This window comes from Pelodiscus sinensis, chromosome 10 (assembly GCF_049634645.1).
Source record: "Pelodiscus sinensis isolate JC-2024 chromosome 10, ASM4963464v1, whole genome shotgun sequence".
In the NCBI taxonomy this organism is placed as follows: domain Eukaryota; kingdom Metazoa; phylum Chordata; order Testudines; family Trionychidae; genus Pelodiscus; species Pelodiscus sinensis.
Window position 1 is genome coordinate 32,881,310 of NC_134720.1, and position 14,761 is coordinate 32,896,070.

The window sequence follows — 14,761 nt, forward strand, 5'->3', positions numbered from 1 at the left end:
GGCATCCTATAAATCCTGTATATCCAAGGATTTCAAAGCATTTTATTTATTTATGTAAGCCTTTTACAATTCCTGTTTCAAAATCCACTCAGTACATGTGGCTGAAGGTTTTCAAGAAAACCTGTTAAAACGTCTTAATTCTCTGGTTCAATTTACAATTGACCCAGCATAAAAGCAGTTTAGAGTCTGCTCTAACAAGAGCCACTTGACTATGATAGAATCCACTGTGCTTGGCCATGCCCTCTTCCTGCCCTATCATGATAGCCCCGTGCTTTGGAAGATATAGTAGGGTAGAAGATGAGTGAGGGGAGAGGACACTGCTCAAACAATACATTGTAATTCACTGTGATAGCAATTACAAAACAGTCTGATGGAACAGAGTTCGTAATGTCATTTTAAAATAACGATAGAAATATTTCTAGTGTAGGATTGATATTGAAAAACATCTGATAACTATAGTAAAAGACACCGCCTCTCATAATGTGTTGACAGAGATGTCAGTGCCAGAGGAACTAAATCAGTTAGCACAATTTTTAAATCACTGTGGATATAATATAAGCCATGCAACCTTCATTTGAGGTCTGTGATCTCTATTTCAGAAGTGGTGAAACTGAGTTAGGTTAAATAGTTCTCTCAAGTCATACAGAAGGTGATGGAGTAGTGATTAAATACTAATACCTAGCTGTTACATAGTGCTTTTATTTGCAGATCTCTTAAGTGCTTTGAACCATATCATTATCCCCATTTCACAGATGTGAAAAACAAGGCACAAAGGTGAATTGATTTGCCCAAGACCAAACAGCAATCCAGTGGCAGAACAGGGAATGGAACCTAGATCTGCCAAGTTCCAGACAGTTCTTTGTCTAATAGCTCACACTGAGATACTCCATGCAAAATTATCTTTCTGCCTGGAGCATTAATAATTATTTCTTTAACCAGATGTCTGTACATTGTTTTTAATACACAAATTACTATATTTCAGGTTGTGTTAACATGTTTTTTGTCATCTCTATTAGAACCTAGAAAAAAAGGGTATCGCTGTTATTTACCATACTGACCAACATAACTGTCTCTCTGCTCTATATGTCAATTGCTAGGGAGACTTGGGAGCTATAGATGAAAAGTATGATGTTGCTATTTCATCATCTTGCGGTGCCTTAGACTACATTGTTGTAGATACAATTGATACAGCTCAGAAATGTGTGAATTTCTTGAAGAATCAAGGAATTGGAGTTGCCACATTTATAGGCTTGGACAAAGTAAGTATTGGTTTTCTGGAAATAAGTCATACTGTTGACTCGCCCTGTATTATAAGCTGTTCTGAAAAAATACTTTGTACATGCTATATAATAATCAGTTTCTTTGAGGTTTTTATCTTGCAAGTGAGCAGGCATCTCTTTGATATCATTATTTAATATCTATCCACTGGTATTCTTCTGAAGAATCTGTAACAGCATAGTGCTAGGGAATTACTATGTATGCCCAGAGGCTGTGTTTACTTACACTGAGATTCCTCCTTTTCCATATAGATGACAGTATGGGAAAATAATATGAATACAATTCAGACTCCAGAAAACACTCCTCGTCTATTTGACATGGTGAAAGTAAAAGATGAGATGATTCGCCAAGCCTTTTACTTTGCATTACGTGATACTTTAGTAGCCAATAACTTGGATCAGGCTATTAGAGTAGCATTCCAAAGGAACAGAAGATGGAGAGTTGTGACTTTGCAAGGACAGATCATAGAACAGTCAGGTATTTTAAAATACAAAGCTAAATTTAAATCTTTGCAATGTTATTGTTTGATAGTAAATCGAAATTAGCTTGCTGACTTCTTTTCCCTATCATACTTTAGGAACAATGAGTGGAGGTGGACATAACATAATGAAAGGTAGAATGGGATCCTCTGTCGTGGTTGAAATGTCAGAAGAAGAGGTTAGTTCATAATTGCACATAGATTATCTTCAAAATTTGTCTCTTACATTAACATGTCCTGATTTTTTTAGTGTGCAGATATATATGAATGTGTTTTAAATGTTATTTACCAATCAATGCTGTAACTTTCTGAAAGACTGACTAAACCTGATACTATCAAGATTTGTATTGGAGTATTTCTCACCACATTGATAATTGCATAATACACTTTAAACTTATGAAGAATATTGTTCCCATTCCAGTTACATTATGTTTATAGATGTTATGCTGCTTTATCTGCATGTGTATATGTGCCTGCATATAGACAGATTAAAGTTAATAGTTATGAACTGAATTGTAAGAAGCAACTAGTTCAGGGGAAGGACTGAAAATAAGGAACTGTTGTGCAGAAGAACAGTGAGTATAGCCTTGGAAGTTCAAGACAGGAGCTTAAGTTTTTATCATTCTAATTATGCAACACAAAGTTTGTTCAAGATTTCTGCAGTCCACAAAATGACCAATCAGACTAACTTCAGTACTAAGCAGATGGTTGAAACTGTAGTAAACAGAATTATCAGCTGATATGTAGATAAACACAAGTTAGATGGTTGATCTGAAGCAGTATGGCTTACTAAGAGCAGCCCAAAAGATAAAGATCTCCAGGAACTAGATTTATTTAAAGAAAGATCTGTTCATAAGACCTGGTAATTTGCCTTTACATATTGTTAAATTACCATCCTTTCCAATTAAAATCCCATGAGACTTGATGGAGCAATGAAATCAATAGGTAGGACAGAGGAATCCTGTTTAAAACAAACAAAAGGGAAGTATTTCTTCACACAATGCACAGTCAACCTGTGGAACTCCTTACTAGAAGATGTTGAAGACCAGGAGTTTAACAGGGCTCAAAAAAAGACCTAGCTAAATTAACGGAGGATAGATTTATCATTGACTATGAGACAGGATGTCCCTAGCTTCTGGGGTGGGAGAGCACAAGAAGTCTTTTCCCTCCTCCCCTACCCTGCTCCCTAGAGAGAAACACCAGCTGTTTTGAAACAGCTGGTGTTCCCTCTAGTTGCTTACTGGGAAGAGATTTTTGGTGTTCTTCCTGCCCCCAAACCAATCAAGACCTAGGGGCAGGGGAGCGTACAAAGTCTCCTTGCCCCACAAGAATATGAACTGGCTAGAGAGACATACCGGCTATTTTAAAACAGTCAGCGTGTCTCTGGATCCAGTGTGCCAAGCCGGTGGATCTGGCCCACAGCTGCCCTGCTGCTCCCCTACCCCCAAGCCAATCGGAACTTGGGGATAGGGGAGTGCACAAAGTCTCCTTATCCTTGCAGCAGCTAGACACACACACCGCTGTTTTAAAACAGCCCACATGTGTGTCTAGCCGCTGTGCGCCCCTGGCAAAAGGATGCGAGAGACTTTGCACACGTTCCCCGCCCCCAGGCCATGATTGGCTTGGGGGCAGGGAGTGTGCAAAGTTTTTCTCCCCACCCTTGGCAAAGGCGCACCACAGCTGGAGAGAAAATCTTGCTATTTTAAAACAGCCAAAGTATGTCTTTAGCCGCTGCGTGCTCCTTTGGCCCCAGGGATTGATTGGGGTGAGAGAGCGGCTGCAAGCCAGATCCACTGGCTTGGGCCAAATCCAGCCCACAGAGGGCCCTTTGCTCACCCCTAGTTTACACTGACATACATGTCCAAAAATTCTTTTAACCAATTCAACTTAATATGCTTGAAATAACACTTTTATTACAAACCAGTGCAATTCTGTGTGAGACAAGCCTTCATTCTTCCCCTTCAGGACTACATTCCTTTCTAAATAGTTTTGCTATTTTATCATCAGCCCTTTTGCCACCATCCCATGTCACGGTTTCTCTAGTATCACTTATTTGTAACCCTCTTCCCTGCCCCAAACATGCTGCCAAGAAGTCTTCTTCAGTTTCCTCTTTCGCTCTTCTGTATCCTCTTGCTGTCTGAGTTGTTCTCAGCAATAATCTTTCTTGTTCATTTTTCCCTGAGCTGTTGTCCCAGGTCCCGTGTTCACTTTTTTAATTTTAGGAGATAAATTGTATGGGACTTGTTGGGTTGCATATCACAATTTAAAGAGGTGGTGCTATATAGGTGAATTTTTTTAATCAATAACATGCACATAACATTCATATTTATAGGCCAATAAAATGGAATCTCAGCTACAGAAAGATTCCATAAAAGCAATGCAGTGCCAAGAAGAGAGAGGGCAGCTGGAAGAAGCCGTAGCAAAATTGCATCTAAGTGTCCAGCAAATGAGAAACACTTTAGAAAAGTATACTGCGAGTATCCAGGTAAATGTGTTTTACTCAGAGGTGCTAAGTATATCCATAGTTAAGGGTGAATGTAGATTCTCATATTAACGTCTATACCTCCTACATTCCTTCCTAAAATGAAGTCTTTTGTTATTTGTGCAGTATTCTAACAGTCTTTTATTTTGTAGAGTTTATCAGAACAAGAAGTTCATTTGAAAGTACAAGTTAAAGAACTTGAGGCTAATGTAATTGCTGCTGCTCCTGACAAAAACAAACAGAAACATCTAGAGAAAAACCTTAATACTTTCAAAAAAGGTATGTTTTGTTTTAGTCTTAAATGCAAATTATAGTGAAGCCCATTTACCAAAGCTGGTTTTGTTCAGATTCACTAATGAGTTTTTTAAAAAAAATCTTGAGGCACCTTCTGTTCCAGTGCTGTCGGTAGTCTTTTTCTTACTGTTTTCTTACTGTTACTTGCAGTAGTTCATTTTCACTTCTCATTTAGGATCTTTATCACCAAAAACTAGGCTGTAACTAACCTATTTAAAGGTTGAAACAAAACGTGTGTTGCATTTTTTCTGATCTTTGTTAATAATGTTTCTCTTTGATCATCCAAAAGTTCTGTGTTAACATTTGACAGTTCTTTTAAATCTTTTTCTTTCATGGCACTGGCTTCACAGAACCATACTGAAGGAGAGAGATGCATATCCTATGGCCACAGTACTTTCTTTGAGAAGTACCAACAGCAAGGGAGCATGCACATTTTTCTATCCTCCATCAGTAGAATGTATGGATATAAATAGCTCACTACAATCAATCTCTGTTTTTTCTTCTACTAATTCGTATAGATATGAAAACATGCCTCCTCTCCCTTGCACAAAGTGACTGGCTTGCTTTTCTTCCAAGTGGCTAATAAAAGTTTGTTCTAGAATTTTAGGCTACGAGTTTCAAAAAATTGCTATCTTAAAATTAGATTTCTAAGTAAGCACTTAAATAAGAGGCCTGATTTTCAAAAGTTATAGACCAGTGGTCCCCAACCTTTGGAGGTTGTCGGGCGCCAGGGGGCGTGGCCGTTCGCCCGCCGGGCGCCAGGGGGCGGGAACACTTGCGCCCCGGGGGCGGTCCCCCCCAAAGCCGCATGCCTGGGGGCGCCCCCCCCATAGCTGCATGCCCGGGGCCGGCGCTCCCCCTGCCATGCGCCCAGTGCCAGGCCAGCCCCGAGCACCTGGCGGGCGCATGGAAATGCCCCCACGGGCGCCATGGCGCCCGCAGGCACCGTGTTGGGGACCACGGTTATAGACTCATAGACTTTAAGATCAGAAGGGACCATTATGATCATCTAGTCTGACCCCCTGCACAGCGCAGGCCACAAAATCTCACCCACCCCTCCTAGAATAATCCTCTCACCTATATCTCAGATATTGAAGCCTTCAAATACTTTGAAGACCCCAAGATGCAGCGAATCCTCCAGCTGTGATCTGTACCCCATGCTACAGAGGAAGGCGAAAAACCTCCAGGGCCTCTGCCAATCTACCCTGGAGGAAAATTCCTTCCCGACCCCAAATATGGCGATCAGCTAAACCCTGAGCATGTGGGCAAGACTCATCAGCCAGACACCCAGAAAGCTCTCTATAGTAACTCCTATCATCCCTCCATTGACCTATTTCCCACTGATAATGAATGGTCAATTAGTTACCAAAATCATGTTCTTAGTACCTTACAGGGCGGATTGCTTTAAATCAGGTTACCAAAAAGCTAAGACCGACTGCGCTTAATTTTGGAGTAAGCACCTTTGAACTTACACTTCTGTTTTTTTGAGAAAGTAAGTATAGGATGAGGTTCCCTTGGAAAAGCTGAGGTATGCTGAAGTAAAATAGGGAATAGACTTATGGCATCACCATTATGATTTATGGTCATGATGTTCCAAAATAAGGAGCATGTTTTCTGTAATAAAAAATAAAATGACAGTGGCAACTGGCAACTTTAGATTTTTATTTAAGTTATTAACCATTTGATCCAATTAATCATATCCACTTCCTTTTTTTTTTTCTTCTTCCAATAAAGAGTTTTTCCTTATGAGGTTTCATTCTTGCAACTAGATCCTGCATTATCATCTTAAACTGCTTACATTTGACACTTGTTCCCTTTTTTACCCAGGGAATGAATTTCTTAACAATATTTCCAAATAGGGTCTAGGGTCTCTTACACAGAAGCCATGACAGTTTTTCTGTGGCAAAAGTATAGGGGGATATAGGAAGCTGTATGTGTACTGAATAATAGCTTCCCTTTTTCTTTCTTGTCTATTCCAGTGTTCCTTTCTTTGCTACTCCCATCCTTTCCTATATGTTATTTCTGTCTTTAAGACAATGTCTTATCTAACTCCTCTGCTGTGCTTGCACAGGTTCCACCACTACATAAGCACAGAACAAAAACAATCCTATCCAACTTGTTTTTTTCTTTGCACATGTTACTTTTTGGTCTACTGAGGACAGAAACTGAAAGCCCAGAACCTTCAAGAAGCAAGAGCTAGTAGTTAGGCTGAACAGTGTCTGTGTAGTATATTTGTAATGAGATGTAATTGTTATATTTAAATGAGAAAATTGATTATTAGTTTTAATCAATTTTTATCTGCCCTGGTACCTTAGAGCTCCCATAGAAATCTCGGTGAAAACTGTTCTGGAGAGTGTCTCAGGTCACAGGTCTTGAACTTTCTTTTAAAACTACAAAATTGTTATTAGCAGCAAACTTTCTCTAACTTAGACCTAGCATGTTTGTTTTAGCACTGAAAATAATAGCTCTTCAGTGAGTGGTGTCCCTGTGGGTGCTCCACTCAGGTCTCAGTGCGTGCCTGCACCGGGGATTTGAGATTTTTGTGAGCAGTGCCCCTCATGTCATGGCTGCGCACTCAGCTCTCCCCCTTCTCCCCAAACATGTGGAGTGTGCGTGCCGTGCGAGTCTCATCAGTTCCTTTTCAACCATTCATGGCTGAAGACGGAGTTCAGAGCAGTGCTCTTCTTCATGACAGGAAAAACAGAAATCCTCTGTTAGTTTTAGGTTTTTATCTCACAGTTCTACTTAGCTCGACCTTTTTCAATGTTTACTTTGTTGGGGAGGGGAGGCGGCAGCCACAGTGGAGGCTTTTCTTCACCACAGCAATGCCAGATTCCCCCAGCTTCAAAAAATGTGATTTGTGCAGAGACTCAATGCCTACCTCAGAAGTGGGTCTGGCCCACGAAAGCTCATCATCTAATAAACCATCTTGTTAGTCTTTAAAGTGCTACATTGTCCTGCATTTTGCTACCTCAGATGGGCATCCCTCATGTGTCAAATGCCTGAGGGAGTGTCATGAGGCACAGAAGTGCCCTCATTGCCTGAATATGACAGCAAGGGCCAGAAAAGACCACAAAATGTGGCTTAAGACTATTCTCTGGGAAAAGTCTCTTCAATCACCAAGGGACAAACCAGAGGAGGTACTGGCACAGCAAAAGCCCTTGGGTAGAGCAGCTTCATCACCCTGCAAAGGCTCTCAAGCCGCAAGGGCACGCTCCCTGTCCGAGCGGCCTAGAACCTCTTGTTCCCCAGTGCCATCAGTCTCTAGCACCTCAGAGAAACGCAAGTCCGTGCCAGCCAGGAGAACTGAGGCACAAACTAAGACCACTGCATCTACTGACACCACTGAGGCAGCAGCTTCAGATAAGCCGCATTTGCCTCCATCAGCTCCAGCTCTCCCTCTGCACCCAATCTAACCGGGCAGGTGATTTTGACCGTCCCATGGCACTACAGCATGAGAAAGCGCTGCGCAAAACACAGCACCTACAAAAATCTCCTCAATCTGATTTAAGAGGAGTAACTGGCTCACCACAGTGCAGGGGCACCCTAACACTTCACAGAGTAGCCCCCACTCGCCTACACCACTATCCCCAAGATCTTGTTATGGTAGTGGGCATAGGAGCAGGCTTTCATCAGGCCACTCCTCTCCTTCGCCATCACTAGCATTCATTCTGGGATCACTCCCTTCAACAATGTCCCATTTGGCCCAGCCAACCGTTGATGTATTCCCCACATCAGCTCCCACCTCAGTGGAACCCATGGGATACATGGTAAGGGTACCGGCTGCGGACCTCCCATACCTACCATTCAAGGCCCACAGCCTCTATATCCCAGCAACATCGCATCTCTAGGCGCTCACCCACAATTTCTGCACGCTCCTCACCTGCCCTCAGTAATTTCTCAAGAGGGTTCCAGTGAACGTGACAAACTATCTTTGAACCTTCGGATGCTTTGTGGCAAAATACAGCCTCTGTTCCTCCCACAAACTGCAGAGCGGACAGAAATTATTTAATCCCTGCAAAGTACATGAACTTTCTATTTTCCCAACTACAGCCAAATTTGCTGGTGGTGGACTCTGTGAATCACAAGGCTAAGAACTCACAATCTGAATCTATGCCCCATTACAAAGAACACAAACGGCTAGACCCCTAGGGCCGCAAAATGTACTCTTTGGCCACACTTCAGTTCCGTATATCTAATTATACAGCACTGTTGGCTAATTACAATCATGCCATTATGCCAAATTACAAGACTTGCTACGGGACCTCCCTGAAAACAAGCGACCTCACCTTCAATCCATCATTAAGGAGGGTTTATCAATAGCTAAAACAGCTCTTCAGGCCACTATGGATGTCGCAGACACCGCGGCTAGAGCCACAGCCATAGTAATTGCAGCCACGAGGCCTTGCACGTTATCAGGGGTCCCAAAGGAATTACAAACAAAGGTGGAGGATCTCCGTTTGACAGGAAACAATTGTTTGCTAAAAATACAGATGAAATCCTACACTCTATGAAGGACTCTCATACGACACTACGCACCTTGGGCATGTACACCTCTCCCAATAAGAAGCATAAATACACTCCCTACCAAAAACCGAGGGATTATAATTACAACTATTACAGGCAGCAGCAGAGGCCATATGATAACAGGCCCAAGCAATGCCCTAATAAGAGGAGGCATCCGCAAAATCAATCCTCCACAAATCAGTCTACCTCTAACAAGCAGAAAATTTGAAGTTTTGGTTGGGGGCCTGAGCAACCACCCCTATAAGTCCAGTGCAGTCCGTTGTCACCTTTGGTCACTGCCTGAGATTTTTTCTACCAACAGTAGGCCCAAATTACCACAGACAAATGGGTCCTAGAAATTATCAGATCAGGTTATATAATCCCCTTTACTTCCATGCCCCCTACCCAACGTTCTACCCCATCTCTCTTTAGGGACCCCTCTCACAAGCCCCTATTACGAGCAGAAGTGCAAAAGCTACTTGCCTTAGGAGCAATAGAACCCATCCCCAAGGAATATCAGAGAAGGAGGTTCTACTCCAATTATTTCCTCGCAGCCAAGAAAACAGAGGGATGGAGACCAATCCTCAATCTCAGGAAACTCAAGTTCATTTGCAACACAAAATTCAGAATGGTGACCTTAGCAATCATCGTACTTGCACTGGACGAAGGGGACTGGTTCTCAGCCCTCAACCTACAAGACACACATTTCCATGTGACCATCCATCCCACAGAAGATTTCCTCAGATTTGTCGTGGGATAAGATCATTATCAATATAGAGTCCTCCCCTTTGGCCTCTCTATGGCCCCTTGAGTATTTTTGAAGACCCTAGCCGTAGTCATGGCCTTTCTCAGAAGACAAAACATCATTATCTTCCCTTACCTAGACAATTGTCTAATCAAGGACCCTACCTATCAGCAAACTACTGTTATAACTATTACCAGGGAATGTTTTTCCCGACTTCACCTGCCTATCAACATGCAAAAATCCACCATACAGCCCACACAGAAGATAGAGTTCATTTGGGGCATTACTAGACTCGGTCACAGCAAGAGCCTACCTCCCACCACAAAGATTCAGAGCGATCTGTGACCTCGTTCAACAGGTCAAACAGCCCTCCTTCTCCACGGCCTGCATGTGCCTTCAATTACTGCGGCATAAGGCGGCCACAACGTTCATATGGCTGCACATGCGTTGCCTACAACATTGGCTTGCAATCAACTATATACCAACCCAACACAGCCTAGCAAAGCACCTCTCACTTCCTTCACCAGTGCTGGAGTCCCTCGAATGGTGGACATCTCCGAACAACCTCCTCATTGGTATACCCTTCCACCAACCAGACCCTTCAGTTACTATAACAATAAATGTATCACTCATGGGTCTGGGAAGCCCACTGTTGCGCAGCATCAATACAGGGTACATGGGCCCAACACAAGAGACACTTTCACATCAATATCCTAGAACTAAGTGCCATTCACAGGGCTTGCGCCCATTTCCTTCCCCCGATAAAGGGCAAAACTATTTGTGTTGTCACGGACAACACACCGCCTATGTTTTATGTCAATAGGCAAGGGAGTGCCTGATCTCACACTCTATGTGCTGAGGCAGTCACATTCTGGAACTGGTGCATCAGAAACTAGATAACCCCAACGGCCATGTACATACCAGGACAACTGAATGTGAGAGCCAAAAAACTGAGCAGACATTTCTCAGATCAGCATGAGTGGGAGATCAATACCAATGTCCTCCTTTCAATCTTCTGCAAATGGGGGTTCCAACTATAGACCTCTTTGCAACACCTCACAACCACAAATGCCACAGATTCTGCTCTCGGACAGAACGAGGCAAGAGATCAGAAGGAGATACCTTCACCCATCCTCTGGATAGCTCCCCTACTTTGTTTTTCCACCAATTCAGCTCATTGCCAGAGTGATCAACAAGATCCGATTGGCCCACAGTAATTTTAATAGACCCAGCCTGGCCAAGACAGCCCTGGTTCCCTTATCTACACTACCTGTCGATAGATCAACCTATCCTTCTCCTGGCGGTGCCGAATCTCCCCTCAGAGCATCATGGCTGTATATGTCATCTCAATATCAAAACCATAAAACTCACGGCATGGTTTTTCCATGGTTCCAGAATGAAGCACTCACCTGTTCGACAGAGTCAAACAAGTTCTTCTAAACAGTTGGCGTCTCTCTATGAGAAGCATCTATCAAAATAAGTGGACGCGTTTTCAACAATGGTGCACGATGTGCAATTTGCATCCCACTACAGTCCCCATACCTGCCTTACTCGACTACCTCATGGACTTCAGTGACACAGGCCCCTCCATCTGCTCCATCCAAGTCCACCTGGTGGTGATGACGGCCTTCCATGATCCAGTAGACAGCTTTTCTCTCTGTGCACATCCCATGGTGAAGCGTTTTCTCACAGGCCTACAGAAAACGCATCCAAACCTTCCCCCCTTCTCCTCACCTCCCCCGGTGCCACCATGGGACCTGAATTTGGTCCTTGACATGCTCACTAGGACACCCTTTGAGCTATTAGCCACTGCTAAGGTGGCATTCAAAGTGGCAATAACATCAGCAAGAAGGTAGGAGAAATTGCAGCCCTCATTGCAGACTGTTGCATTTATAGTGGCATGGCAATTCCATTCTACCTTGATAGAACTAGGGCAACCAGAAAATCGGACAGGCTTTTTGTGACGTGGTCAGGATCACGCACAGGAACAGCAGTGTAGGCACAGTGCCTATCCAAGTGGATTACAGGCTGCATATGTACCATTTATGGACTTAGGGGCAGACAGCCACCGCAGTGCATCAGGGCTCATTCCACAGGTGCTATTGTCACTACAACAGCCTTCCCGAACAATGTACCATTGGTAGACATTTGTAGAGCAGCCACATGGTCCTCACACTATACTTTCGCATAGCACTATGCCCTACACAAGGGGCCAATACCCTCCACATCTCTAGCAGATGTGGTCCTTTCTTCTTCTACTTAGAATCCAATGCCTACCTCCATTAGGAAGGTACTACTACGGAGTCACCTGAGTGGAGCATCCATAGGGACACCACTTACTGAAGAAGTAGTTGTTACTCACCTTGTACTGTAACGATAGTTCTTCTTCGAGTGGTTGCTCATGTCCTTTTGAATTAAGCGAATTAGGTGTGCGCACCGCGTGCACCGTGTCTTCTGGAGTGTTTTCCCTAGCAGTACCCGTAGCGCCGGCAGGGCACCTTCCTGGAGTGGTGCTGCCATGGCGGGGTATAAGTGCCCCTGCTGGCGCTCCCCCCAGCTCAGTTCCTCCTTACCGCCCGTGACAGTCATTGGAGCGTGTCTCTGTTAGAGCAGTTAATGGTTCCCATTTCTCTTAGTGAATAGTTCTAAATAGTTCAAATTAGTTAGATAGTTAGTAGTTCTTTGTTTTTTCCTTCTCCCCCTTTGGGGGTGAGGAATGCCAGGGCTGCAAGGCTTTAAGGCGTGCGCTGTGTGTGCGAAGTTTATGCCCAAAGGAGACCCTCACGATAGTTGTCTGAAGTGTCTAGGTGAGGTCCACCTAACAGACACCTGTAAGACCTGCAGGTCGTTTAAGCCGCGCACTAAAAGGGAGAGGGTCTCCCATTTAAAACTTCTCCTCATGGAGGCGGCTTTACAGCCAGCACCGACTGGACACTCTGCAGTGCACAGTGCACCAGCGTCCACATGCGATGCTCCATCGCAAGAGCAGGCCTTGGTATCGAGGGCTCAACACCGTTCTCGCTCCCCAGCACCAAAGAGATCAAGTAAGTCGCATGGTAGGTCTCTGAGCCGGAAGTCCAAGTCGGGCCCACACCACAATGCCGAGTCTCCGGTGTGCACGTCCTTGTCTACCACTGTGAGGCATAAGCGAGCGGGACGACCTAGGGCAGCTACCCTCACACTTTCCCTCCACACCGGACACTTTTGAGGTGGCACATGAGCTTATTAGCCTCACTACCTCCCCTCCGTCGTCAGTTGAGGTCGAGGTCGCCTACGCCGGAGGCCGTGCTGACACTGGCTTAGCCTCCACACCGGCGTGATCGGCCAGCACCAGTCGCTTATGCAGTGGGACCGTCCCCTGTGGGACCAGTACCGCTTGCCTCTACCTTGGTGCTGGTCTCTACGCAGGCCGCCAGGCTTCACCTGGCACTCGACTGGGCTCGTCCCCCCCCCCCCCCAACTGTTGGGACGTCTTCCAGACCCCGTCTTGGCTGCACCAGTGCCGTATCACCCAAGCCTTGTGGAACCGTCTACAGAACCATCATCGGTACCAGCACTGAGCAGCTTTCCCGGGGTGCCACTCCAGCCTTCAGCACCGGGCCCTTCAGCATCAAGCTCTTCGGCACTGATGCAAGTTCTGACTCCGGGCTCTTTGGCACCGATACAGGTTTTGGCACCATTACAGGCACCAGAATTGGTCCTATGGGCCATGCCGGTGCCGCCATTGCTGGTAACATCGATCTCTTCAAGGTTCATCTCGACAACTCTAGCACCTTCGTCCCAGCCTGCAGTAGAGTCTGCGGAAACAGCGATGGGGCTGCTGCCAGAAGGATAGCCAGCTTTGAGGGCCCCGCAACTGATACCAACTTTGACAGCACAGCCTTGCACCACAACCGGCACCGGGACATGTCCTCCCAGCACTGGCTCCACTCCCGGCACTGGGACCTGTCCTCCGGTGCCGCAACTGGCACCGGGACCTGTCTTCCCGGCACCAGTACATCCTCATTGCATGCACACGGGCAAACCCGAGTCTATGGCCAGGTTTGCACCCCCCCCTCCCCCCCGCGGTTGGTGGCAGGGCATTCATCATCTGCACCTCACTGGCCTGAGTCGGACTATTTGTCGGATTCTGATGCGACCTCGTTCAGGTTGGAGTCCTCGGGAGCTTCCTCATATCATAGATCCCGTTCCCGGCGTCTGCAGCAGACGTGGCCGCCTCAACCACAATGGCCCTTCTGGACACTGTGGGCTTACCACCAGTGGCAGGGGCCTGTGCCGTCCTCTGTGGTATCCAGTGTCTTGGGGCACCGAGCACAACCGTTGGCATCGCTGTTAAAACCCCCTCCTTCGCCCCAGAGATCGGTTACTACAGATGCCGCTACAGAGCTACAAGCCCCGGTGCCGGAGCCACTTCCGCAAACAGTGCCGCCTGTCCAGCCAGCTCCTCAACTGGGCCCTATACTGGATCTGATACCGATCCAGGAGTCGTCGTCACCTTTGTCTCCTGATAAAGCCTTGGCGGATCCCGCACCGGCGTTTCCTACTATGGATGCCTGAGCGCATCAGGATCTGCTTAGGCGTCTGGCCTCCAATCTGGGTGTCCCAGTGGAGCCAGTAGTGGAGGACACGGACCCAGTGATTGACATCCTCTCTGACAATGCGCCCACCTGCTTGGCTTTGCCACTTAATAAAACCATGGCCAAGTTTACTAACGCCCTGTGGCAGACCCCGGCTTCCCTGACCCCTACCTTAAAGGGAATCGAGAGGTGCTATTACGTTCCCCAGCCTGTTCCAGGGGCACAAACACCTGTACTCCCAGCCTGTTCCAGGGTCCTTGGTTGTTCAAGCTGCAGCTCAAAAGGAGAGGCTTCCCCAGCCAGGGCCGTCCCCCAAAGGCTAGGGAGCCCAAACTCCTTGACCTGATGGGCCGTAAGGTGTATGCCACTGGTGGGGTGCAGCTCCGCATTGCTAACCAGCA

At 45.8% G+C, this 14,761-nt stretch overlaps 1 protein-coding gene across 3 annotated transcripts in view; it reads left to right on the top strand.

Annotated features, from left to right (window-relative positions):
* SMC4 (structural maintenance of chromosomes 4) overlaps positions 1-14,761 on the top strand; it is a 94,337-nt gene that overhangs the window by 61,672 nt on the left and 17,904 nt on the right. For all 3 annotated transcript variants that reach the window (XM_006123439.4, XM_075937823.1, XM_075937822.1), the window contains exons 13-17: positions 1,098-1,259; positions 1,530-1,755; positions 1,856-1,935; positions 4,089-4,241; positions 4,391-4,517. In XM_006123439.4, coding sequence (XP_006123501.1) covers positions 1,098-1,259; positions 1,530-1,755; positions 1,856-1,935; positions 4,089-4,241; positions 4,391-4,517 — 748 coding nt within the window. The remainder of the gene's footprint in view (positions 1-1,097; positions 1,260-1,529; positions 1,756-1,855; positions 1,936-4,088; positions 4,242-4,390; positions 4,518-14,761) is intronic.